This window comes from Python bivittatus, unplaced genomic scaffold, assembly GCF_059951505.1.
Source record: "Python bivittatus isolate LINGU-HERP-01145 unplaced genomic scaffold, Pbiv_v1 ctg000970_np1212, whole genome shotgun sequence".
NCBI classification, from domain to species: Eukaryota; Metazoa; Chordata; class Lepidosauria; order Squamata; family Pythonidae; genus Python; species Python bivittatus.
This window is the reverse complement of record NW_028277121.1, coordinates 192,463-217,557: the sequence shown is the minus strand read 5'-3', so window position 1 is coordinate 217,557 and position 25,095 is coordinate 192,463. Positions and strand designations below refer to the sequence as shown.

Sequence of the window (25,095 nt, the reverse complement as noted above, 5' to 3'; positions counted from 1 at the left end):
CGTGTCTGGAAACTACAGAATATTTTCTAGCCGTTAAGTTTGTTGGAGAGGATTAAAAACAAAACTTTATTTTTGGGGTAGGCAGGAGGTAAGCATTGCAGCAAAGACCTATATTCTCCTAACTGATGATATGGCTTGAGGTTGTATGTAGCTTGGTGGCCTAAGAAGTTGGCAGTTCAAAAATTTAAAGTTTAGGAGAAAGATACAACTATTGTCATCAAGGTTGGCTGGTTAGATCATTATTATGTGACCCCATTGACATCCTTATTTAATCAACTCTACTGTATTTTATTCATGAAAGACCGTGAAGAACTTCTGAAAGATGTTGGGATGGAAGTGTACTTCTAATTCTTATTCTCATGACAGAATTACACATAATCCCAGTTTGAACATTGCAAGTATGTATGTATGTATGTATGTATGTATGTATATATATATGTATGGAAATCGTAGACAAGTAGGAGAATTAATAATTTAGAAAAGCTTACTGCTTATCAAGTTTTTTTTTCACCATTTGAAAACTTGGATTGCCTAGAATTGCAAAAAAGCACTGTGTTCAGTTTAAACATTTCTAGATTTCCCAATTCAGTCCAGATATATTAGCAGCATCAACATTGCCAAATAACTCTCTGGTTGAGTCTAAGGTTATAATTCTTAGAATTTACTCTAGTAGATTATAGTGGGTTATTTGGGCATTTGTTAGTTGCAAGAACTCTGGAACAAAGAATTGGAATATCGCATTAATCAAAGGTTAAAGAATATTAAGCATGCTTCTGCTGAGGCTAATTCAACAAAAGAATTATGTTTTTCATGTTTATTGAACACCTCAGAGAATATTTTTTTAAAGTTGGCAGTCAACCCCATTATTTTGAAAGCATAATATTGGTGACTTAATATAATATGGGCGTTTCCCATTATTACTGTTTTGATTGAATTTTAATGTGTGTGAATCTGACTCCTATCTCCAAGACAAACCTTATCCCAAAGCTGTTTTTTTCTCCCTTTCATCCCTGAAGGTCCTATAATCACTCTAAATTTCACCTATTTCAAAATCCTCCTATTCTCACTTGTTCTGGCTTTGCTCCACATTAAAGAGCTAAACTCACTCTCTGCCCAACTCATATCATCTTCAGTTGACAAAGGGTGGCAGGAAGACGTTTTTCATGCACAAGAGAGGAACTTACTAATACAGCTGACTCAATTCTGTGTAAGCAAGGGGAAATGATAAGAGCTGCTGAGAATTTTTTTAGGATGGGGATTTTTCAAAATTTAGCAGATTTGGACATATTTCTGTTGGGAAAATATGGCAGAATCTAATCTTGAAACTGAAAACAAGCACTAACGCAACTAGTTATCTTCTAGCTGGAATTTCTATAGCAAACGCACGGCCATTTTAAACATTTTGTTTTACTATTGGTTTTAAATTTGATTATAAACCATTGTGGAATATTTTATGGGAAACCATATATAAATGCTTTCAATAAAAGGACATGAATGAGAGGTACAGATAATTAGGCTGTCACATTCACAAACTAAGAGCTGTACAGTTGTAGTACTTCACTGCACTCATTGGATTTTAAACATATTTTTGTCAGTCAGACTTTATATGGTTGTTAGTTTTTATTTTTAAAAAAATAATGGGGAAATTAGGAGTTTGCAGAAGAAAGAACCCATCTCAAGCAGAACCTTTATTTCCAAGAACGTCTCAAGAATCCCAGAAGGGTGCTTGGGAAATCAGATCAAGTCACATCAGTTCTGGCATTCATTTTCTAAGAATGCTTACCACAATCTGGACCAAAAAGATTGGAAACCTTCTTCCTTTTATTTGTGGCTAAATGATAGGGCTACAATGTTTGGACTGCAGAGATCTGAACCACCAGTAGACAGCAGTGAAGTCCTTTCTGTATATCTTTGCTGCCATTCAGTTTTTTTTTTTTTTAAATCTGCGCTGAGTCGTTACCGACTCTGCAGTGACTGCTTGGACGAGTCCTTGCAGTTTTCAAGGCAATTGTTTTTCGGAAGTGGTTTGCCAGAGCCTCCTTCCTAGGGCAGAGCCCAGCTGGCGAGCACAGGAGGCGGGGTTTCCGTTGCTTCGCGCCCTTTTTGGGCGCGCGCGGTTTTTCGCGCTTACCGGCATTCTGCAGCTTAGAATTGGTAGCCCCACCAAATGGTCTATAGTGTCTGGGAAAAATATTTATTAGAAGGTCTGATGTCACATACTTGGAGTAAGCCTGAGAGAGAATCCTTGCCAAGTTGGTTCATCCCATGTTTGTAAGAAATCTCAGGCATTCTCACCCTCAAGGAGAAACCAAAATATAATATGGTAGCAGCTCCTAATGACCAGGGATGATCTCAGCTAAACAGATTCAGGCTTGATTTGGACCTGAATGGGGGAAGAGACTCTTGCTATTCCAAGACTGTAGGTTAGATGAAGAAGCTGAAAAACATCCCAGGAGAAAGCAATGGCCAACAGCTTCTGTAACTGTGCCAGAAAAACTCCATGGATGGAGTCTCTAGGAATCAAGCTTGACTTAAAAGTGTCTTTACATTTTAAAAAATATACTAGAAAGATAGTATATTGTAGAAAGATTTTGTTTCCTTTATACTGATATACCATGCAGTTTCATGCAACTAGGGAGCTCCCATCTGATCCAGATGCAAGCATGGCTTGGTTGAAGTCTCCATGCTTGCCTGCTTTCCTTCTTCCAAGTGGAGGCATAGGGACAAAGCATTTAATTGGTGGTAGAAGCCTTGAATGCTGAAGAGTTTGTTGACAAATCATATTGATGGTGAGAATCATTGTGTAGGAAGGATCATCAGTCCATAATCTAGAAAGCACAAGGCCTATACACTTGCAGCCTCTTCTGTGGAAAGTTTCTTCATATTTAAAAATCGCAGGGTGTGCAAGAGAAGAAATTGTTCTGGATTTTGGAGCATCACAAAATAAATTTGGCAGTATTCAACAGATGTTTATTGCTTTTTTTAAGTGTTAAAAAACTTATAGATCAGATCATGTCAGTCCAAATCCAACATTGTTGGGCATCCTAATAGCTTATAGTTATGGAAGTAAATGTCTGATGCTGCCAATACGAAATAATTATGGAAAAACATGATGCCTAAAACACCAAACCAAATAACAAAAAGTTCATAGATTGTCATTTCCAATATTTATCAATGCAAAACCATGTGGTGAATTTGCAACAATTATTTTTCAAGAGCCAGTCTAACTTTTCAGAAACAAGGAACGTTTGCTATTTAAGGCAGCCAACTGTTACTTAAGAAATAACCACACTACATCACATATAGGAGACATGCTAGTTTGTTCTACTTTTCTTTCAAGGATCAAATGAATTAATCTGACAAGGATATTTAAAATTGTCTTTCAGAGACCATTATGTCCTCCTTACAGTGGAACTGTCTTTTTGCAGGATGAAGTAGTTATTAAATAAAGTTTGTAGTGCAGATAAGCCTAGAAGTGCAGGTCTACGGCAATCAGTGGAAAACCATTCGTTGAGTCTCACATTATTACATGACTAGGTTAAAACCTTTAAAATCACCAACATGCAAATATGTTTGAAAACAAACAAAAGTGTGTTATCAACTGATCTTTCTGATTAAACGTTTTGATTAAACTTGGAGCTGCGCACTGATGAACCCTATAGTACTTGCAGAATACCTGAAGTCTTTTAACTATCCCAAAACACTTCAACAGACAGAAAAAAAGTATATTTTCAATGCATAATGGAGAGCCTGCACTCCTAATGAAAAGTAATAGAACTATTTTGTATAAAACTATTTTAAGACTGCAATCTTGTTCAGTGTAATTTACTTCCAAGGGAGATATATATAGGAATATTTTAGGTCTTTCATTCAATCAATAAGTACCTCCAGAATGTTTAAAGGTGACATTTGAAGTGTATCAAATTACAATTGATTGCTATCTGATTTAACTATTGAAATTAAAACTGAAAATCATTAGATTTGCATTCAGAAAACAAGGGCTTATAACACAATGATTCACAAATAAATAAAATATCATTTTAAGGCATAGTCAACCATAACGATATGAAAGTTTCAGATTCTGCCAATACAGAGAGAAGGGAAAGATTGCACCTTGACCCTGATCTCTCTTATTGGAGCATTCAACCATGCTACAATGTTAGGTTAAAAATAACAAAAATCCATATTTATCACATGTACAACAGCAAAGAGTAATCCCCAAAATTATATGGTGACATTTGGCTTCTTGTGGTTCATGAGGTCAGTGTCCCCAAGCAAGAGTTTTAAAAATACAATGTGAGTAAATAGAATCCACTTTCTGCTTCAGAGAAAGAAATTCAGTCACAAATGAATGTGAGCCCCTTAAGCAGGGGAAACAAATCACTCCAGAGTGCTCCTAAGGTTGAAATCTTTTGAGAAGTTTGCAGCCCATGATGTTTAACATGGAATTTCCAAAATGCTTTGTGTGTAGATGTGATGAAAATGTTGGAATGAAAAGCGCTTACGGTAGAGAACCTACTGGAGTTATGGAACTCCAGAAGTTTACAACCAAGTAGAAATATGTCAAATTACAGTAAAAAGAAAAAGAAAAAAAAAGGCGGCATAAAGATCCTTCTGCTCCTTGTACTTCGTATATGTATTATTTTAAAGAATTTTGGATATAGACATGCAAGAGCTTCCGCATAAGTAACATTTTTCTCCTTTGTGCAACATGATTTGAAAAAGAAGAAGAAAAAAAGACAAGGCATGGACACTAGGAAAAATTCTAATAGTTGCTTAAGAAAATAGGCCTCCCCTTTTCTCCTCCATGAAGCCTGAAATTCTCAGTTAGCAGCATTCATACGTTCTTGCTCAGGGAGCAGAGATTTTCCACTGGCATTTGCTGGCTGTATGTGGAATTCCTTTATCGTTTGTAACAATGCTTTCCTCTCCAGTTCTAGCGTGAGGATTGTCTGCTTCAGCTTGCCTTCATTATTAAGCAAAGCCTCAACCATGACCTCTAGGTTTTGGACCTTTCCATTAGCCACCTTGAAAGAATAAACAGGAAATAAGTATACTGAGGATGATGGACAAATATATAACAGCAGTAAACAACAGGGTGCCTCATCAGGTTTCAGCTATCCTTAGCCCCAGTGAGCATGGCCAAGGACAAGGGACATTGGAGGTGTAGTCCAAGCTTCTGGAGGCCACCAGGGCAACTACCCCTGGCCTAAGCACTCAACAGGTCTCCCCCCATCTCATATGAACCCACTCATGATTCAAATTGCAACTTCCATGCCAAATAAAGATGGAGTTAAAAACACCATTTAAGATGCACTGACTAATTGACACACATAAATCCCATTCAGATTTGGGGCTTCCCCTTGTTCCAGAATGGGAACTAATACCAGGACAATATGAATCAGCTGAACTTCCTGTTGCAGTAGATGTTTTAAGTCCTATAGGGTATAAGTAATTGGGTTGAAATTTGGGAAACTCTGACATTAAGATGTTACCACTGACCAGGTCAATAAAGGTTTTGGCTACCATACATGGACAAACCATACTTGGTGCAATGTAGCTACGAGATAAAACATTTAATTTCTTCTAGATAATATTCTCTTCATCCTTTCTAAATCTTTATCCAGTTCCAGAATGACTTTAGTCTAATAAAGAGCAGGAAAAAAATGTAGGAAAGCCAATAAATCTGTATCAGGGCGAATGTTTAGATCTAAAAGAAAAAAGAACAATCTAATCATGGGGGGGAGGGATTCTGCTTTGCTACTTTTGTGTGTATACCTTGGTGAGTAATGACTGCAGTATTTCAGAAATTCCTAGGGCTTGTAATAGTGATTCCTCAAATACATTCCCTTCAACTCTTCTTCTTTAGCAATTCTGTAATATACCCTTGGCATGCAACAAGGATGGGAAATCTGCTAGGATGACTCTTCCAGCTTGTGGACTTCAAGTCTAACTCTTGCTGTTTCCCTCAAGATCCCATCCAGTCCCATGCTTAGCAGGAAAGTCCCCAAGGGCAAGGGTGGGGGGACTCCAACTGAGTTCTTGCAAGGGGAGAGACTTCTTTAGTCAAAGTGGAGCAAAGGAAAGTTGGTCAACACAGTTTTTAGGGAAGTCCTACTTCCAAAAACCCCTGGTCTTTAGAAGCAGTGCAACCTGGGAGTTGAATATCACCACTGAGGGACAGAGACCTTTAACTCCTTTCTTGTGCAGGAGATATTCCAGGTGCGTAAAAGCCTTAAATCTACTAGTGGGATGTTCAGGAACATCATTTTGAAATTTACTGTGAAATCCTACAGCCATCCCATTTGGTTTATAGAACAAATTGTGCAAAATAATTTTTGACAGATGAAAATGTTTTTATTGTTGATTTATTGATATTATTGATTTCTGCACCCAGCAGAAATAAACACAAATATCTGTTTACTTGCCTTAATATCTTGTTTAAGGTGCAATACATAAAGAGCAGTCCATACCTGCAGCTCCTCAAGGAGATCAAAGTTTTGCTTCCGTAAACTACTGTTGGCTTTTTCTAGTTTATCCATCCTTTGATTGTCATTGAGAGAAGAATCTATTAATTCATCCTGAAGAACATGGTATTCAACTTCATAAGCTTGTAGCTGTTTGGAAATGTCCATCTCAAATACCTGGCAAGGAAAGGAGAAAAAAAAATAGAAAACCACATGTCCTATGTAACATCAAGTTTGGGTCATAATACCATATAAAAGAAATCAGAGGTATCTGAGAATGCAGACAGTCTCCTAAGCAGAATTTCTTATCTACCATGAAGTTCTTTTCTGGTCTTGGATCTTATTATTCAATAACAGTGATAATTTGAGCTAAAACTGGTATCAATCTCCTTGAAAGATGTTCTCAAATATCAGTGTGGTGTAGTGGTTAAAGCCTTGTATTAGGAGTCAGGGGACCTAGGGTCTAGTTCCCCTCAGCCGTGGAAACCCCTGGAGGACTTTGGGCCAGTCACTCTCTCTCAGCTCAAGAGTCAGTGTGGAACTGAAGTTATGCTGTTGGACTGGCACAAGGAGACCCAGATTCTAGTCTACCCTCAGCTTCAGAAGTTCATTGGGTGACTTGGCTTCTGAATAAAAGGGGATATACATCAAATATAGTTTTGCAGTTATTTCAGTTGATAGTATTTTATAGACTACATTATAGCCTACTTTTTATAGACTACATGAACTGACTGATATTGTTTTTATAAGACTCTTTGCCTAACCCAACATAGTAATTCCAAAAATGGAAAAATACAGAGAAAGTCTAGCCATCCAATTGCTAGGATCTTAATATTTGGGGCGGGGGGGGGGGGAGGATAGAATTTGAAAACCAAAATGAATTCTTTTGAATACTCAGCATTTAGAATTTTAAGCATCAAAGAAAAAACAAGCTGTCCCCCCCTGCATAATTAAAGCACAGATAAAGGGCTCCTAGCAAGCAGCAAGATGATAACCAATAATCCATCTTGCGAAGCAATGATGTAATGAATTACGAAGTTGAACTTTCATTATTCATGTTATCTAACTCACCAGGTACATTATAATTACCTTGTTACTGAATGGAAGATCATGAACTGAAAGCGAGACAGAGTCATAAGAGAGAACAAGAAAAGACGCAGCTGCTTTAAAGAGTTGCAGACTAGTAAAATCTTTGTGCCCAAGTGCTTACCTTCAAATCTGAAGCACTGTATAGCCCCTTCTTCCATGTTGTCATGGAAGAAAAATCAGAAGCTTAGAAAGTGGAATGCTTATACAGATAGGCTATTGAGATTGGAGACTCTGATTTGAATCCATTTTTACAGAAATGAGAAAGAGTTAAGAGGACTGACTTTTATCATTTGGTTTATAGGCCCTGTGATATTCCTCCCTGTTGTTTTTACTCTTGTAAAATGATTTTGCATTGAAGTAGACTCTGCTGTACTGCTTTCAATTGTTTACTTTTTACATTCACGCAATATTGTATTGTATTTCTTAAACAGGGTACTCACATCAATTTCTGCAAAAGATAGGATATTGTTGTTCCAGCATCCAAAGCTTATTCCAGTCCAAATAAAACAGGAAAACACAGTAGGGAATACTGACCATTACACAAAACATGTTAGAATAGATTTGGCCATTGTTTAGAAATATGTTAATCCTGTAAAAGGAAATTCCTACATCTTAACTCCCCAAATTAGCTACAGCAAATCAGTTCAGCTAGGAAAAATGGTATAAATTACATGAAGAAGCTGTTCTAAATTTTGCAGCTTATACTTTCCTTGGCAATACTTAATTGCATACCTGGTTAATGGTTTTTTCCATTTGTACCAAGCCCAAATTTGGAAGAATACTTTTAATGAAATCAACAATTGTTTCCAGGTTTTCGTGCTGCAGAATCAAAGGCTTATGGCTTCCCAAGAGACTTAAAGCCACTTTAAATATAACTTCTGATCCTTGGAGAAACATCATGTCTGAAGAACAAAGGAGAAACGTTAAGAAGAGAGGATCTGAAGATGAGGATTCTATTCTTTTACCGGGAGTTTCTGTTCATTTATTCTCTGGCTACAGCTATAATAACTGCTCTCCAAGTCAATGAGATCTACTTGAGAGAACTTGGACCAAAGTTGGTAGAAAGATACTGTACATTGGTATCAGTGCAAATGTTCAGTCAATCATAATCTCTGTGATTTCGGCCGGGTATATTCTCTTACATACTAACTTACTTCCCAGGATTGTTAAAATGTTAAAAAGAGAGACTAGTTCTTCCCATCCTGTTATCCCTGGATTTACTGGATTATACCTGTAGCAGAAAATCTTACCTTATGCTTCTTTCTAATCAAGAACATGCCCTAATTTGTATTTAATACTAAGCCATGATTTTAATCATGATCTGCTGATCAAGCCATGATGGGCCAGTTCACACAAAGTTTTATGACTGATGCAAGCCTGAAAAAAAAAAGGTGCCCTGCTTAAGCCTCTTTAATCAAAGATGCACTTCTATAATGGCTTAATTCATTAAAGCAGCAGCCTTTCTTACTTCAGGCTCATACAGAAGCCTAAACAAGAGATGCACACTTTCTAATGAATAGCAGCCCTCGTGAGAGGTCCAAAGCACTTCTCCCAGATCCATTTTGAAGTTTGCACAGCCCTTATCTTTGCAGAAAACTCCATGGGCAAGTGAAAAATTCCTGCAAAATTATGCTGGAATCAGTGAGTTTGTTACATGTTTTATCTAATTTGGACCATTGTTTATTTCATTTTTCAATTCTTAGCCATTGGCAGGGTTCAGTCTTCTTAAGGAATGTTAAAGCAGAAAGCTATTGGATCAATTTTAAATACATGTGATTACAAGAAATTACCATTTCAGAATGCCCATTAACAGTGAATACCATAACATTTTTCCTTAAAAGCCAAATTACTTTTTGAAAACTCTGTTAAAACCAGCTACAGATGGCATTCTTTATTCGTAGTCTCATTCTCTCTCTGTCTCTGTCTCTGTCAAATATGCACAGTTCCTTTCAAAGGTTTTCCTTAGCAAGCTGCATTTGTATTTCTGCAAGAAGCAAACCAAACTAAAAATGCAAGATAATTAAAAAAAACCTACTATTAAAAACATACTGGGTGGATTATATACAGATAGCAGATAATTTAGTTTATTTGCATTCAACCAAAACAATGATAAATAATGCCAAAGTTCATAATTGTTTTTATGTATGACTATAAAAGGAAATGTTACAGTGTATTATCAAACATTTGACCTGGAATGTCAATCTGATTACATATGGATGGTGAAATACCTAGATTTAGAATAAGAGCAGGGCTCCCAAATATTTGTTGAATGTGGAGTGAAAATTCACAGGTCTGTCAAATTAGAATATTTTTCCAAAAAGACAACCTTAACATATTCTTGTGTTGCTTCTACTTCAGGAGACATACTTTTACATATAAGACATCATACCTTTTAATGATTTTCCCCCATTTTAACTAACCAACTTTTGATGGGAATTAAAACAAGAAAAAAGTGGTGCTGATCAGATCAAATGATCATCTGTATCAGTTTTCTGTTCCTGTAATTGTCAAACAGTTGCCAATTCATCTGCTTAATTACCCTAACTACTAACTTACTGCTTCCTAAACTAAAATGAATATGATGCTGAATTGTGCATGAATAAATCTACTCCCTGCTTAAACCCATTCCAGTTAATACTTGGCTTAGAAAAAGATGTCTAGCTCTACACCCTGCGTAATATTATATATTTCTATAGGACCTTCTCCTTTCTTAACTTTGTTTCCTGTCTGCTTGTATCCTCTCTTCCCAGGGAGATGCCTCACACCATTGTGCATGTCCTTTTCTACATTTGTCCCCTGTTTTATAGCATTCTTCTTGAGGCTTATCATGGCTCATTTTATACCAGCCTCAGGTACTGGCTGGAATAAGGAATTTCAAATTCAGCTCCTTTTCAAGTTCAACTCAAGTTCTTCATACTTTCCTTCTGTATCTTAATTCTAATCTATTGCTATAATTCTGAGCTCTCCATCTAAGAGTCGCTCTAGTTTATCCTTAGTCCTTAAACCCTCAGCAGACCCTAAACAACCCCAGCTTGTCTTAACCATGCTACCTTTCACTCTTTGCTTTTTATACTTGGTACTATATTATTTATATTCTTTCTCTTGATGCCAAAGAGAAACTTGGTTTAAATTTCTCTACCATCTCCTCTATCTTAATTTTAACCCACCTTTTCTATTTTTTAACCTATGCCTCAATTTTCTGTCTTAGCTTTACTTGAATCTTATCGCAAGACTACCCAATTTCATCCTTGCAGTCAAAGTCCCAACTCATCTAACCCACTCTGGCTTGGCCTCTTGCCACCTCTGGCATCATTCTCTGTTGGTGTGGCTGGCTGTTGATTATGGCTGATGTGGTTAGACTCCAATCAGCCTAGCCTTTCAATAAATACCCTGGGCCTCCTCTACAGTGGCTACTTGGCACTCCAACGAATGGAGATACTAACCACTTTCCTCTCCTTTCTTCCTCCTTGTGGATTCTCAGGACCCAGCCCATCACTAAAGTCATTCTGGAACTGGACTGCCCTGAGATCTCCAAGGGGACTTCCCCATGTACTACCACCTATCTTGGCTTCTGCCCCTCGTTGCTGAAGGCCACTGAAACTGCCCAACATCACAAAGGACACTTCAGCATCCATCCTGGAAATCCTAATATGACTCTCCAAACTCCTGAATCCTCTAAGTGGGCTGCTTGCCACCACTAGCCCCAATTCTTCCTTTAGGACAAGGTTGTGTTTTTGCATTCTCTTCCTCAACTACTGCTCTCTTCCTCCTCCTCCTCCTCCTCCCCCTTTCTGCCAGTTTTTGCCTTTGCAACTCTTTTCTTCTCCAGTCTTTCTTCCCATACTGTCAAGATTTCAGTGACTTTTGCAACCCCACCTTCCTGCTTTAACCAGATCCCATTTTTCAAGGACTAGCTTAGTAAAAATGGTAAAGGCAGGGACGTTTTCCCAGCAGGGGAAAAAACAGGAGAAGAAAAGCAAGGGGGCTCTTGTTGCACAACTGTCCTCTCTCACAATCTGTCTCCACCTTTTTAAAGCCATGTGACCTTAGAAAACTCTTTTGTTTCCTGCTATTACTTGGTTTCCTTACATTCTTAAGTTCCTAAATGAAGGAGAGGAAGAAAATTCAGTTTATGTTTGTTGACTGAGAGAAGTGTATGAGAAAGTAAGCAGGCTTGAATTATGGAAAGTTTTGTGAAAACTGGAGTTGAAAGTTGGTTCCTGAATGTGATAAGAGTAGCATACGATAGAAACAAAAATATGCGTGCGAATGAAATGCTCAGTGCCGAGCACAGAGTAAGACAAGGGTGTGTGATGTCCCTTTGGTGATTTAATGTATTTATTTTTTAATACATATGGCATGATTGTGGTAATGTTAGAGATGGGGTGGTTGGGGATGGGGGAACTGAGAACCCAACTGATTTGCAGGTAAAATGTATGGATGAGGACTACGAATTTGAAAATTAATATATCCAAATTTAACTTTGGCAGGGAAAATGAAGCAAATAATTGCATTTATTTATTTATTTAACCCCACTGTAATCAATCAACTCTGTGTAAATGGCAACGAAGCTGAGTAACTGATGAATCTGTGTACCTCAACAGAAAAAGTTGGAAAGGAGAAAGCGGGCCAAAAAGAGAAGAAAGAAGTAAAAGGTATGAAAATGGAGACATTTTAAGACAAATAAAAGCTATTAAAAAGCTAATGGGCAGTATGTGGTTTATTGGAAGGGATCAATGTTTGTTGAAAGAAGCAGCAACACTGCACATGTGTTCCTGCCTATTTTACTATATGGTGAGAGCTGGATATGTCAGGAGAAACTTAAGGGTCACTTAAGAAGTGTTTATGTGAAAAACAAAGAGATAAGGTCAGGCATGAGCGGGTGCTGAATGAATGTGGATGGAATATAAAAGAACAAAAAAGATACAATGAATTAGTTTGATCACACAGAGGGAATGAGTGAAATTTGAATAGCAAAACGAATACAGGTAGTCCTCGACTTACAACCATCTGTTTAGTGACTGTTCGATGTTACGATGGACTGAAATGGTGTGAGAAAGTACAAGGACCAGTCGTAAGTCAATTTTTTCAATGCCATCGTAGCTTCGAACAGTCGCTAAACAAAGTGACTTGTGATTAGTCCTCACACTTAAACCATTGCACCATCCCCACAGTCACATGACCAAAATTCAGGCACTTGGCAACATGCATGTATTTATGATGGCTGCAATTTCCCAGGGTCATATGATCGCCATTTGCGACCTTTCTACAGATCTTCCCACAATCTGGCTTCTGACAAGCAAAATCAATGGGGAAAGTCAGATTTGTTTAATGACCCCAGCAAAAAAGGTTCTAAAATCGGGTGTGGTCATGTGATGCCTTGCTTAACAACCGCAGCACTTAACGATGAATTTTCCAGTTCCTACTGTGGTTGTAAGTCAAGGACTACCTGTCTATGAAGGAAAAATGAAGGAGATGACAAGAAGGGGAAAACTGAGGAAGGTTTTCTATTTGTTAGTCCTTTTCTGTACTCTGTATAACATTGTGTATCCTGGAATGGAACAGCATGATGAGTATGTATCAATTTAACCTTACAAAAAGGACAGGAATAACCACTTGAATTTCAAGCAAGCTTTTGTCCCTAGGGCCAACTGTTAAGCAGATATCAAATATAATCCCAAGACATCCTGAGGAATTAGAATGACTTACCAAATACCCGAGCTACAAATCCAAGGGGAAACTGAGAAGCAAACACAGTAAGAAACCAGGGGGCAGCATAGAGACTAGGACTGATCTCATGTGCTTCAAAGTGATTGTAAAGATCTTTGTGGTAATCATGAAGGAGTCGAGAAAGCTGATACATCTGGATCTGTAAAGCAAATCAAAAACAGAGTCAAATATAGAGGAAACAGGGTTAGGGCTTTTTACACTGCAGTTGTCAGTGGACTGTGTTATTTATGCAGTCGGGATGCGCAGCTATTTGAATCCAAAGTGGAAAAGTTGCTTTGGAAATGATGTGGACACAACTGCTGTCCCTCTTGGCACCTCCTTAAAGAGGCTGCACCTGTTCCCGGGCTCACGTGGCAGCTGTGGTCCTAGCAAAATACATGTGTGAGTTAAGGAGATATTAGGGAAGGGGTGGCAGCTGGGATTGTGGCTGCCATACAGGCCAGGAACAGGGCACCGTTTCTTCAAGGAGGTCCGAACAAGTGCAGCAAGAACTTCCACATCCCCACTGAAGCATCTTTTCTGCTTTGGATCCAAAAGCTGCAGATCATATCTTACAGCCAGGCAAGACCACAAATTAATCCTGAATCTTGCAATTCAGTTTAGCTGCACCGAACATAAAATGTGACGGAAAGTGGAAATGTAAACTCACATCAGATAGATGTTTGTCTTCCTGCATGATCAGGACATTCCTTAATTAGGACAATATAACTGAGAGCCAATTCTGAGTTTTCACCCTATACGTAAGTAAGCTGCAAGTGCAACCAGACGAAGAAGCTAAGTTTTAATTCATAATTTGCTGTGATCTTCACCTTTTTACTAGAAGAGTTCCACTCTTGAAAAAAATCTTCATCAATTTCTATAAGAAGAGCAGTTACTACTAGCAAATCGATCAAAATGATCCCCATTTCACCCTCCCAAAAAACCATCCAGACATGCAACGGAAAACATTCCCATTTTTTAAATCTTTCCTTCAACCATTTCAATGTGCAGATGTGATTGTTCAATAGAAATGGAATCTGGAGTTCATATATAAATGCAAAAATAAATAAATGTGACACGAGTTCGGACCTGTAGAATTGTCATGTCAGGTCGATACTGCTTCCTAAGGCCCATATCAAACATAAGAAACTTGAGCATCTTGAAGGCCTCTTCTTCACTCATATGGAGCAGCAGCACCCCTGCTACAAAGCTAAGGCCTTGGCAATAGCCTACTTCCTGATCCAGGAGGGAATACGCCTTCAAGATATTATAGAGGGATAGCTGTCCAGCTCCAAGCTGGGCTGAGAAATAGGGATGTGTTGGAAAAGTGCGTCCTGTGGGAGACAAAAAAAAAAAAAGATACAGTCAGTGATACCAATCGGCCATACCATCATGCAAAATACTCTTTCCACCCTAAATCTAAAAGTAAATGAAGCCTGTTTAGCCAGAAACGAGGGGGAGAAGTCAAAATGGTGATAATGGGAGTGGTGTGAGGTCTGTACATGAGGCTTTTGAGTGGTTTCTTTTTGGCCACTGATCCATGGTTGAATGCCAGCTATTGAAGACTGTTTTGCCTTTGCTATCTCTTTGTTTATTGCCGGACTGTGGTGGCAGACATGATGGAGGTTGAAGCTAAGCACATATAACGGCCAGAAAGGAACATTTGTTTGGGTAAAGTTGATAGGGAGGTGGCCTATTAGCTGAAAGAGTATTCCTATGTGGAAAGTTCTAAAAATTCCCATCTCAGGGTATCTCTGGGGGTTCCTTGTCTAATTCTTGGCCAGGGCCCATAAAGGTTGGAAGCAGCAAGAGTAGAGGAGAAAGGTGAAACAAGGCACTGTTAGTGCATTTTGGACTATCTTTGCCCAGTTATGTGGCATGGCTAGAAAAGGAAGTTACTCAACTTCCCTAATTACTAGACTAGGATCATATGAAAGAGGCTTTCTCTCCTATACAGTAGTCCTTCCAATTTTGCAGTTTTCAGGAGGAGCAGAAGAGAAATTCAACTTTGCTAGGATTCACCAGCAGCTAGAAAGAGACCCAAGAGTACACTGGCCACTGCTTTTGCTGTCTGGGGGTGAAGAGCATTGTAATTTGAAACATAAGAGAACATCAGCGTGCCTTCCCTAGATTTTTTGGTTTGCATCGTAACAATCACCCTTCATGACTCATTGCAGAAATTTTTTTTATTGTACCCATGAAAGTTGACTGGGGAATCAAATGGCCTTGTTTCTCACATATAAACCCTTTAGTATATAGTGTTTTCTTACTATTTCTTCCATTTATTATTCTTTCTAATCCCCTGAAAAGCATGTAACAGGATTCAGGACTATTTTTTGCTATCAGGAGGGTAACTTTGAAAACTGTGCCAAATTTGATGTGGAGGAGAAAGCCAGCAAATGAAAGATTGAGTTCAAGAATGGGACAGATCCAGCAAGAAACTAGGGAAAAAATCCAGAAAATATCTCCCTAATGCATCCTATGGGAGAGGCACTGGCTTGAAAAGTTGCTGACTCTTCCTTTCTAAACCTTCTTTTTCATGTGATCCAGAGCAAGCATGTGTAGTCTGAACTATGTTTCTCAGTGTGCCCATACTCACAGTAGCAAGGGAGAGCAGAAACACATACACATACACACACAACATTTAGTTTTATTACACAGAAGAAAATACAGACTCCTCCTATGGCCGTTGCTGATAAAGTGGGTGGAAAAAAATCTCAGATGCCATGCTCTGCATGCTTTCCCTGCCTTGTCTTTATTGGAGAAAAACCATTAAAGAGATAAACACAGAGTAATTATACAATATTGTTCTAATTGAAGCCTTCTATCTGAAAGTCCTTTGTATAGCTGCTTTTATTTTCCCTTTGGTGGAGACTGAGAAATTGTCCGCAAACAGTTTTTATGGATAACAGTTTGGAGTACAAAAGTTCTGGCATGATAAAATGTAATTGTAGAGAATTTGAAGTGTTTCAAAAGCTATTGTCAAACACATACAATTGGCTTCATTTATTGTCTAAATAAATCAGGGAATCTATCAGATAATGACTGTTTTACCAATACAAGAGTGAAACTAGGAGGAAGAATGGCAACAGTCTGTAACAACTAATGTCATCATCTACTGGACAACCTTTTGCCATGTTCTATACAAACAAGTTCTCTCATTCCTAAATTACATATCAATCTTTCCAGAACTTTTACTTGGGGTATTATTAGTACCAAAAATGGGCATTATCAACATCTATGAAATGTAACTTGATAACCACATTGCTGCCATACAACCAAGTCAAACTTCCAGGATTCCCTAGCATTTTTGGATTTAGCTTGCTCTAGGATGTTCTTATACATACACAGTTATGGTCAGAACACATAATGTTCTTACACATACACAGTTATGGACAGATGTGAGCAAATATATCAACAAATCAGAGGAACACCCAACATCTTCCAACAAAATGTATACCCATGCAACTTTATCAAAAAGTACCTGACCGCTCAACCCACTACAGCACAACCAACACAAGCTATAAAAAGGATAACACTACCATTCATCAAAAACATCTCAGAAATAACCGACTATTACAACCATACAGCATCACCATAGCACACAAACCAACTAAAGCCCTCCAAAACGTCTTAAGCAAGCCAAAAGACCCAGTAGCCCAAGAAGGAAAAACAGGAATCATCTGCAACATACAGAGTAAGGACTGTAACAACCACTATGTAGGACAGACAGGCAGAAGGCTAGCAGAGCACATCCATGGACATCAACTAGCAGTCAGAAGACACAATGAAAACTCCTTAATCTCACAACACATGGACAGATTCAACTATAGTTTCAACTGGGAAACTGTGAGCATCTTAGACCAAGCCAAATCTAAAAACGCTAGGGAATTCCTGGAAGCTTGGCATTCAGACAAATCAGACATCAGTACACATACAGAAATAAATCACATTTACACACCATTCAAAAGAGACAATAAAAAAGCTAAGAAGGAAACATAAAAGACCAGAAAACATCCCTTCCAATAGCTTACACCAAGATAAGCAGGGATTAACACCAGACATACAAACAAGCAGAAAACAATGTCCTAATCAAGTAACTACCAAGGAGGAAACCACACCCCCACCAACACTGGCAGGGCAAGCTACTGTATACTATATATAAACAGGGAGCAAACCCTCCACTCACCAGCACTGATGATGTTACCTAGTTGGGTAATGAAATGTCTGCAACAAACCACCAAGCTCAGCGAGCAACAAGGACTCCAAAGTCCAAAGTCTTGTTAGGTATTATCAGAGCTCTTATTTCATGAAAATAATGAAGCTAGAAGCCAAATCTTGCAATTAGAACTTCATACATGGGTATACAAGGAAGGAAGCCTACATTTAATTTCTGGGACTGGCTCCTGATTGCCTGGGCTGTCGGACTCTAATGTTTCTGCACATATAGTGTACTTTCCTTTCCAATGGAAAGCACATCTTGTGCTGCTCAGTGGCTAGCTCCCTGCCGAATGTAGGAGTTGTTCCTACTGAACAATCCTGTTCTATATCTTCAGTTCGGCAGAGCCCCATTAGGAGAAATTCACTCTGAAAGAATGAACTGAAGCGGAGAGGGAAAAGAATCTGGAACAAGAAAGGTATGCTAAGGAAGATGAAGGCAGATGTAATTCCTACTTACATCATAACTGATGATATAATTTAGGCATTTTTCTGCCAATTCTGACAGGAAGAAAAGAGAATATAAGTATCCAATATTAAGAAAGCTATAACTCTCTGGATCAGATCTTAAAGCCTTCAAGTTCAACAGAACTAGGATGATTCAGGGGTGAAAGGCACTGAGGAAGCCGACATGTTCAAGCAACATATACAAGGAGAAAGAGTTCCCATTTTCAGGTATGGGCTCTTTCTTTCACAAGGAAAATATTGAGAAACTAAATAGAGCTATCACCGAAAGCAGTGTTAATACATTTTTCCAGCTGCAATTAGCAATCCAACTATTGCATTTGGAATTTTGGGTGAGACTTCACTGTATTTATTCTAGATGTTTAAGATCTACCTATTGAGTGATCAGAGTATTTTCCTGCTGACTACAAATGACTTTGACATATGGGTTTTGGGGTGTGTCTTGGCAAATATACACACACACATGCACACACCTATATTTGGGGGCACTTTTAGAAGCTCTACTCAAAAAGTGTTGTGGATCTTTGGATTTTTGTAGTGAAATACTAATCGAATGTTAACAGCATCTTACAATCTTAGGAGACTATCCTGTTACGGGGAACAACTAAAGTGAAGTGTAAGAAAGGCTACTACTATTACCTGGAACTAGTTTTTTGGAAACTAGTTCCATCACAATTAAGCCCAAATGAAGTAAATGATGTGCAGCTCTAACTAGATATAACCAAATTACCAACATCATACAGCACTTCCAGATGGTGATTTTTCTCTCCTTCTTAGTGGGGCAGTATGTGCTTCTTTTTTGTACAATGAAAAGGCACTGATGCAAATCACAATTCCTTGTTAGCCTTAAAAAGCCCTTTGAAATGTTCTGCCCTATTTCAGAAATGGATGAAGCTTGTGATCTAGCACATTCACCTTATGCTTGTAGGCATCTGTTTTCTCACCGGAAGGCCAGCCTGCAATTATACCACACAATCTTCCACCTCCCTTATAATTTTATGAAGCCGAGTTTGGTAGCTTGTCAATGGGATATTTGCTATTGGGGAAAAACCATGGATGGTCAAAGTTGTTGCTGGGATGCTACACTGCAGAACTGGGTGTGTTCTGCAATGCAAATCTGGCACCACGGCAAACCAATCAAAGTTTATTTATGATCCAAGACCAAACACAAGAGAAAGACCAAGAATACAATTAATATAATAAAAGATTTTTTTAAAGAAAACCCTGAAGCAATTAACAGCTGGCAGTTAATAGCATGAGGGAGGAACCACTTCTAAGAGCTGTAGCTAGCAATAGAAATTTGGCAAACTTCTCTGAGGTTTCCGAAGAGTGGTCACCCAAAAGAAGGGTAATGGCCTCCTGGTCACAATGGCCATTAATGTTGTTAACAATTGGAAATATTAAGCTTGACTGCCACATTTTAATAGCACATATGAAACAGATCCTACCTCCATAGCTGAACAAAAATGAGTATGGCTTTCAAATAGGAAACTTATCTATCTGCCAGTTGTTGCCCCAATAAACAACACCACAATTCAGGCCAGGGTAAATTGTTTTCTATGAGGGACATATAGAATATTGAGGAAATATCTAGGGACAGTCCAAGCAGGGGAGGCACCACGGTGAATATAAGTTTTTGAGGCTTCTCAGTACTTCTTCTTATTTGTTTTTCAAAACAGCTCTTGCCACCACAGTCATAGCAGCTTATCAAGAAGTATGCTTTGCAAATAACAAGAAAAATGTACACAAATACATGTAGACAAATGCATGAACAGCATATGGGTGGGAGGAGGAGGAAGCAGGGTATCCAAAGAAACTCATTTGCTGCTGCTCTTGAGAAGGGGTGTTGCTCATGCATAGAACACTGAAACGTCAGGGGACTGGGGAAATGTACTCAGTGTCATAAGCCAGTTGGAAACAGAATGAGTGAAGACTGATTGGTTGGTGCTCTTTGCATTTCTTTATTCATTTATATTTATTTATTGCATTAATATCCCAGTGGCTCAATTACTGGCTGATTTAAACTGAGCAATGGTAGACCGAAAGTGCTCTCTGCAAGCCTCAGACATGCAAGCACGAAGACGCTATGTTGAAGGCATCCTTGCTTTGTTGTTAGTGAAGACAAAGTGGAAAAATCATGGGTTGGTTTGAAAGTGTGTTGCAAATGATTCACAAATTATGTGGCAGACCTCAGCATTAGGGAAACCAGTAACTACGTGGGACACAACATGTACAAGGTCATTCAGACATATCTAATGTACTGTCTGTCAGGAACAGAGTTTATGGCTTAACCTAATAAAGGAGAATTGCAGGTTCGTCTCACCAAGTGACTAAAACCAAATATTCTGTAATTTATATAGCAAACTAGCAAACAAATTCACAACATATTCAGTTATATAGGTAAAGGTGTTTCATCGGAGGCTAACAGATTTATCAGAAGCAATGAAGCCCTATTAGCAACAGACCCATCATTTCATGCTTTCAATACTAAAGTCTTATTTAAACTCTCATGAACTTTTAGAAAAGTCTAGTTTATATTTTCTAGATTCTCCTCTGTAATCATGAGACCACCTGGATTATATACTCCTTCTTCACTTTTCTTTAAAAAAATGAAAAAAAAAAAAAGAGAGCTGAGATATTAAAGATATAGAAGATTGTAAGGCTTGAATGGCATTTCCCACAGACACTTCTTCAATGCATGCAGACCATAATCAAGTCATAAGAAAAACATAACCCTTCTTTGCAAGGCATAACACTCCAAGTTTAATATCGGATTTATTCCTGTGCAGACTTACCTAAATCAATCAGAATTGCGTGCTGTTGGGAAGTCAGCTGTTTTAAGAGTTCTTTATAAGGTGTATCCTTTGGCTGTTGTTTATTCGGAAACGGATGCTTGAGCTGGTGCTGCTCTGCTAAAAATTTCCATATCTCTCCCCGTTGCTGGCGAGGAACTCCTTTTCAAAAGATTGTAACAGCAAAAAAGAATAAAAGTGAATTAGACGAGATACCAACACACACTATTAGTATTTACAAGCTACCTGCTTTAAAAAGAAATCACTGCATACAATGTGGTGCCCCTCCCAGAATGACTGTGAAATGCTGCTGCGATGCAACACCATTTCCAGGGTCAATGGGGAGGAACAAGGGAGAGAAAAGTAGGATAATTTCATTTTTCCTGGAATATCCCTCAGAACAGTTCATAATGGACTATCAACTCATGGCCATCAGCAAGGAGCGGAGAGGAATGCTCCTCTTTTGGACCAGATCCCTGAATATTTACCCCAGTGGAAAAAAAGAAGAATAACATAGGGTAAGGAAAGCACATATCTATCTCTGTTGTAGTCCTACATGGATACTCTACCAGCACGAATCTCTCCCAGCAATACTCGGCACATCACAAACACTTTCAGAGGAATGATAATTTTTCTGCACAGCCCCCTAGGCCAAACTAGATTAGGCGAGACTCCATGCGTCTGATGAAACCACTCTATGCATCTGATGATGTAAGTGGCAACTCATGAAAACTTTTAATAAAATTTGTTAATCAGAAAAGATCTGCAGAAGATTTATTAGTGGCCAGACTCCTCCTGATTTGTGGTCACAATCACTAGTTTCTCCCTGGGAAATATAAAATTCTTGTAGGAAAAGCGAACTCATACACATTTTACGGCAGATGGGGAGAGAAGATAGATTGGTTTTATTGTCACGGTTATAACTTGTTTAAATGAGAATATCAAATCCAGCTTTCCACATACATAACGAAAAACAAAAGAACCCAGAATTTTTTTTGACTACAATCCTGTGTTCAACCACAAGTGAATCCTAGGGAGGTTCACTGAAAGTTAGGAGGAGGAGGAGGAATATTCTCTTCTGTTGGAACAGTAATATTTTCCATAGTTGAAAACCACTGGCAGTGATTATGTTTTTATACTATCTGTGAAATACCTATGTGGATTTAAAAAAACAAACATAGCGATCCATCTGGAGACTAGAAAAAGATCTATAAGCTGACAGGTAGATCAAGGCATTGAATGAAATCCTATAATTAATCCAATAATTCATTTTGTTCATCGTTGCCTTCATAAATATTTTAATAGCACCTAAAAGACCAAATCGTGCATAATTCAGTTGGAAGTCAAACTACTCTGAAAAATAATTCTACTTGACTATGCCTTATATTGCAGATGTGGGGAATAAGGCCAACGTGGATTTGTGATAGAATAGTAAAGGAGATTCAGACTTGGGACTTTCTGTTTTGTAGCTCAATTTTTAGCCACTATGGAACACTAGTTCTCTTATACTAATCACAGGAAACAATTCTTATGAAAATGGCTCTTTAAATGGTTCTGGCTATAACTAGCATCATAACTCTAGTTTATTCCAATAATATTACAACTAAAAGCTCAAGCCGCTGCACAGGAAGTATCTCCTCAACATTGCACTCTATTCTTATAATCAATTACCACATCTGTTTAAAAAGATAATTCACTTTCCAAAGTGTGTACCTATCTGCATCCCTCAGTAATTAGATACACTCACCTTTCTCAACAGCAGAATGTATTTTTTCCATGTCAAACTTCATCTTTGATCTTCCTGGAGTATTCAGCATTTTTTCCCAGACCGACATGACTTCTTTGAGACATGGGGAGATTTCTTCATAATCAAGCTTCAGACGCTTGTTTAGCAGATCGTTTTCAGAAGCTAGAGGGGAAAAAAAGATGAACAAGTTAAAGCCAGGTGCACATGTGAAAGGCCACTAATAAATCTTCTGCAGATCTCCTCCAAGATTGGGTGAAATCCAAAAAATTAGCCTGAAGACTGACAGGGTGGTGGTGGTTTAGAAGACACCTTCAGCTTTGCAGAGGTTTATAGCTCCAAATTCACCCCTTAAATACTCTACATGCACATCCATTCTCACTGATTTTTTTCCATTTGAGCCCCTCCCTGCCTACTGGCCATCAGCATGCTCTGGAAATTACAGCACAAGCTTCAAGCAGTTGTGCACCCCTAATTATTGCAAAGCAATTTAAGACAGTTCATTGACAACAGAAACCTAAGGAGATGCCCAAGTCAAACAAAAGGCAAGCCTATTTCAGCAACTTTAGAAAGCAAACCATAAAGAAATATGAACGCATTGCAATTCACATTCAGTTTGCTGCTATTCTTGGATTTTTCACAATGGGTAATTTGAAAGATGGCACGGTAAAACTGGGCTTTACTGCATTTATATTAATACAGGTACATACTCAAATCTTAGCTTTATTGTTTTTATATGGAAAACGGCAGTGGCATTAAGTATATTACTCTGAGCTGGAAAATATATTAATCTAAAATTGGATGATGATAAAACTATTTCACATAATGCTCTACAATAAGACCAAAAGATCATGCATAGAAAGCAGTCAAAGAGAGCAAGGAATGGTTAAGAGGCAGAGAAAACACTGAACGATTTTGATGGAAACCAAGTGGATGAAAAGGGCTAAACAAGGAGCCTCCAGCAAAGTGGATGGAGTACGAAACTGATGATCTGACTTGGATGAAGCTTAATTGAGCAAAAGTTGGAAGGAGTACTTTATGAGAACAACAGTGGTATGTTGAAGAGAGGAACTGAAACAATACTATTAATGTTAGCGTCCAAGAAAAAAAATGACAAAAAGTCATAAATGCTGTGAGAGTTTTAAAAATGGTAAGCTGCAAATGTAGAGGATTGGAAGAATTTGATTAATGTTCCTTTATGCAAAGGGAAAGGTAGCAAAAGTGAACACACAGACAATGGGGGGATTGCCTCTTCGGTGGGCCTGAGAACGTATTGGCAGAATTTTGATTAATGGGTACAACAAGTGACAGTTAGCAACATTTGGGAAGGGCAGTGTGGCTTTATGCTAGGCAGGGGATGTTCAGAGCATATTTTTACTCTTCAGTATGAATGGGAGAAGGAAAGCTTATTGTATGTTTAATGATTCAGAGAAAGGTGATGATAAAATGAATAGACCAGAATTATGGAACATTTTGTCCTAATATGGAGTTGAAGGTTGGTTGCTGAATGAGATGAAAGTGGTATATGATGGAAATAAAGAATGCACAATAATAAATGGAATGTTTAGTACATGGCTGACATAGAACAAAGAGTAAGACCAAAATGTGTGATGACCTCTCAGCTGTTTAATGTACTTATAGACAGATGTATAATAATGCTTGTGGTAATGTTCAGGTGTGTTATGGGGGCTGAAAATGTTAGCAAACATAAATTCTATGATAAGAAATACATTTCTGAAAATTAATGTATTAGAGACGTTTTCAAGTATTGGCCACTTGGGATGAACAATTAAGAGCTGTTTCCTCTTATTGTCTCACAAATGCCATTCTTTGTTACGCAAACTATAATGGCAATTAATATAGCCCATCTGCAATAAAAATTCATTGAGCAAAGGCCATGAGACACTTGAATTATGGGGTGCAGAGCTGTAATTATTGTCACTTGGATCTATTTGCCAACAGTCATAAAAGCTTAGAAGAAGGAAATTATTTCCTGCCAGGTCAACAGTGATTTCCAGAAGGGTTAAGAAATTTTGCTTGCTGCCTTATCTTGCACTATTTACTGTATGCTTTGCCCCGTCACATAATTTGGAATGAATGTGGATTGAATAGCAAACCAATAGATGAAGGAAGACTGAATGGGTTGAGTGGATGAGAAAGACTAAAAAATGTGGTTGGATGGAGTTGATGAGAACCTCAAAAAAAGAGAGATGAGAAGTTTAAAGGACAAAAGTGTACAAATGGTGTATGGATGTGGTGAAAGTAAGGACAGTTTGGAAGGGCAGAAAGATATAGAGAAATTATGGTAGCACTGGGATTAGGTAAGATTTGTAAAATTGATTGCTTTTTATTTATCAGTTTGTTTTATATTGCAATGTGATTTCTATTCTTGTTTATTTGTACTCCACTCAGGTATAAGCTCATACCAAAATAAAAATAGTACTAATGTATAAGAGGTAGAGTGAACAGTATTGGATGAGTGACACCAGGAAATATCCCAAGGCCGTAAGCCAGACTGGGACAAACCAGTTCTGTATTGTTACCTAGACAATAACATGGATGTGGTTGTTGGAAGCTGAGCTGGACTAGAAGAAAGCTCACTTTTTGGTGG

At 38.2% G+C, this 25,095-nt stretch overlaps 1 protein-coding gene across 11 annotated transcripts in view; it reads right to left on the bottom strand.

Annotated features, from left to right (window-relative positions):
- Positions 1-1,910: 1,910 nt before the first annotated feature.
- TBC1D1 (TBC1 domain family member 1) overlaps positions 1,911-25,095 on the bottom strand; it is an 86,548-nt gene continuing 63,363 nt past the window's right edge. For all 11 annotated transcript variants that reach the window (XM_088131182.1, XM_088131181.1, XM_088131179.1 and 8 more), the window contains 7 exons: positions 22,488-22,649; positions 20,744-20,902; positions 14,355-14,599; positions 13,266-13,425; positions 8,289-8,458; positions 6,474-6,644; positions 1,911-5,027 (listed from right to left, as the gene is read on the bottom strand). In XM_088131182.1, the coding sequence (XP_087987308.1) occupies positions 4,824-5,027; positions 6,474-6,644; positions 8,289-8,458; positions 13,266-13,425; positions 14,355-14,599; positions 20,744-20,902; positions 22,488-22,649 (1,271 nt within the window). In that variant the 3' untranslated portion in view covers positions 1,911-4,823. The remainder of the gene's footprint in view (positions 5,028-6,473; positions 6,645-8,288; positions 8,459-13,265; positions 13,426-14,354; positions 14,600-20,743; positions 20,903-22,487; positions 22,650-25,095) is intronic.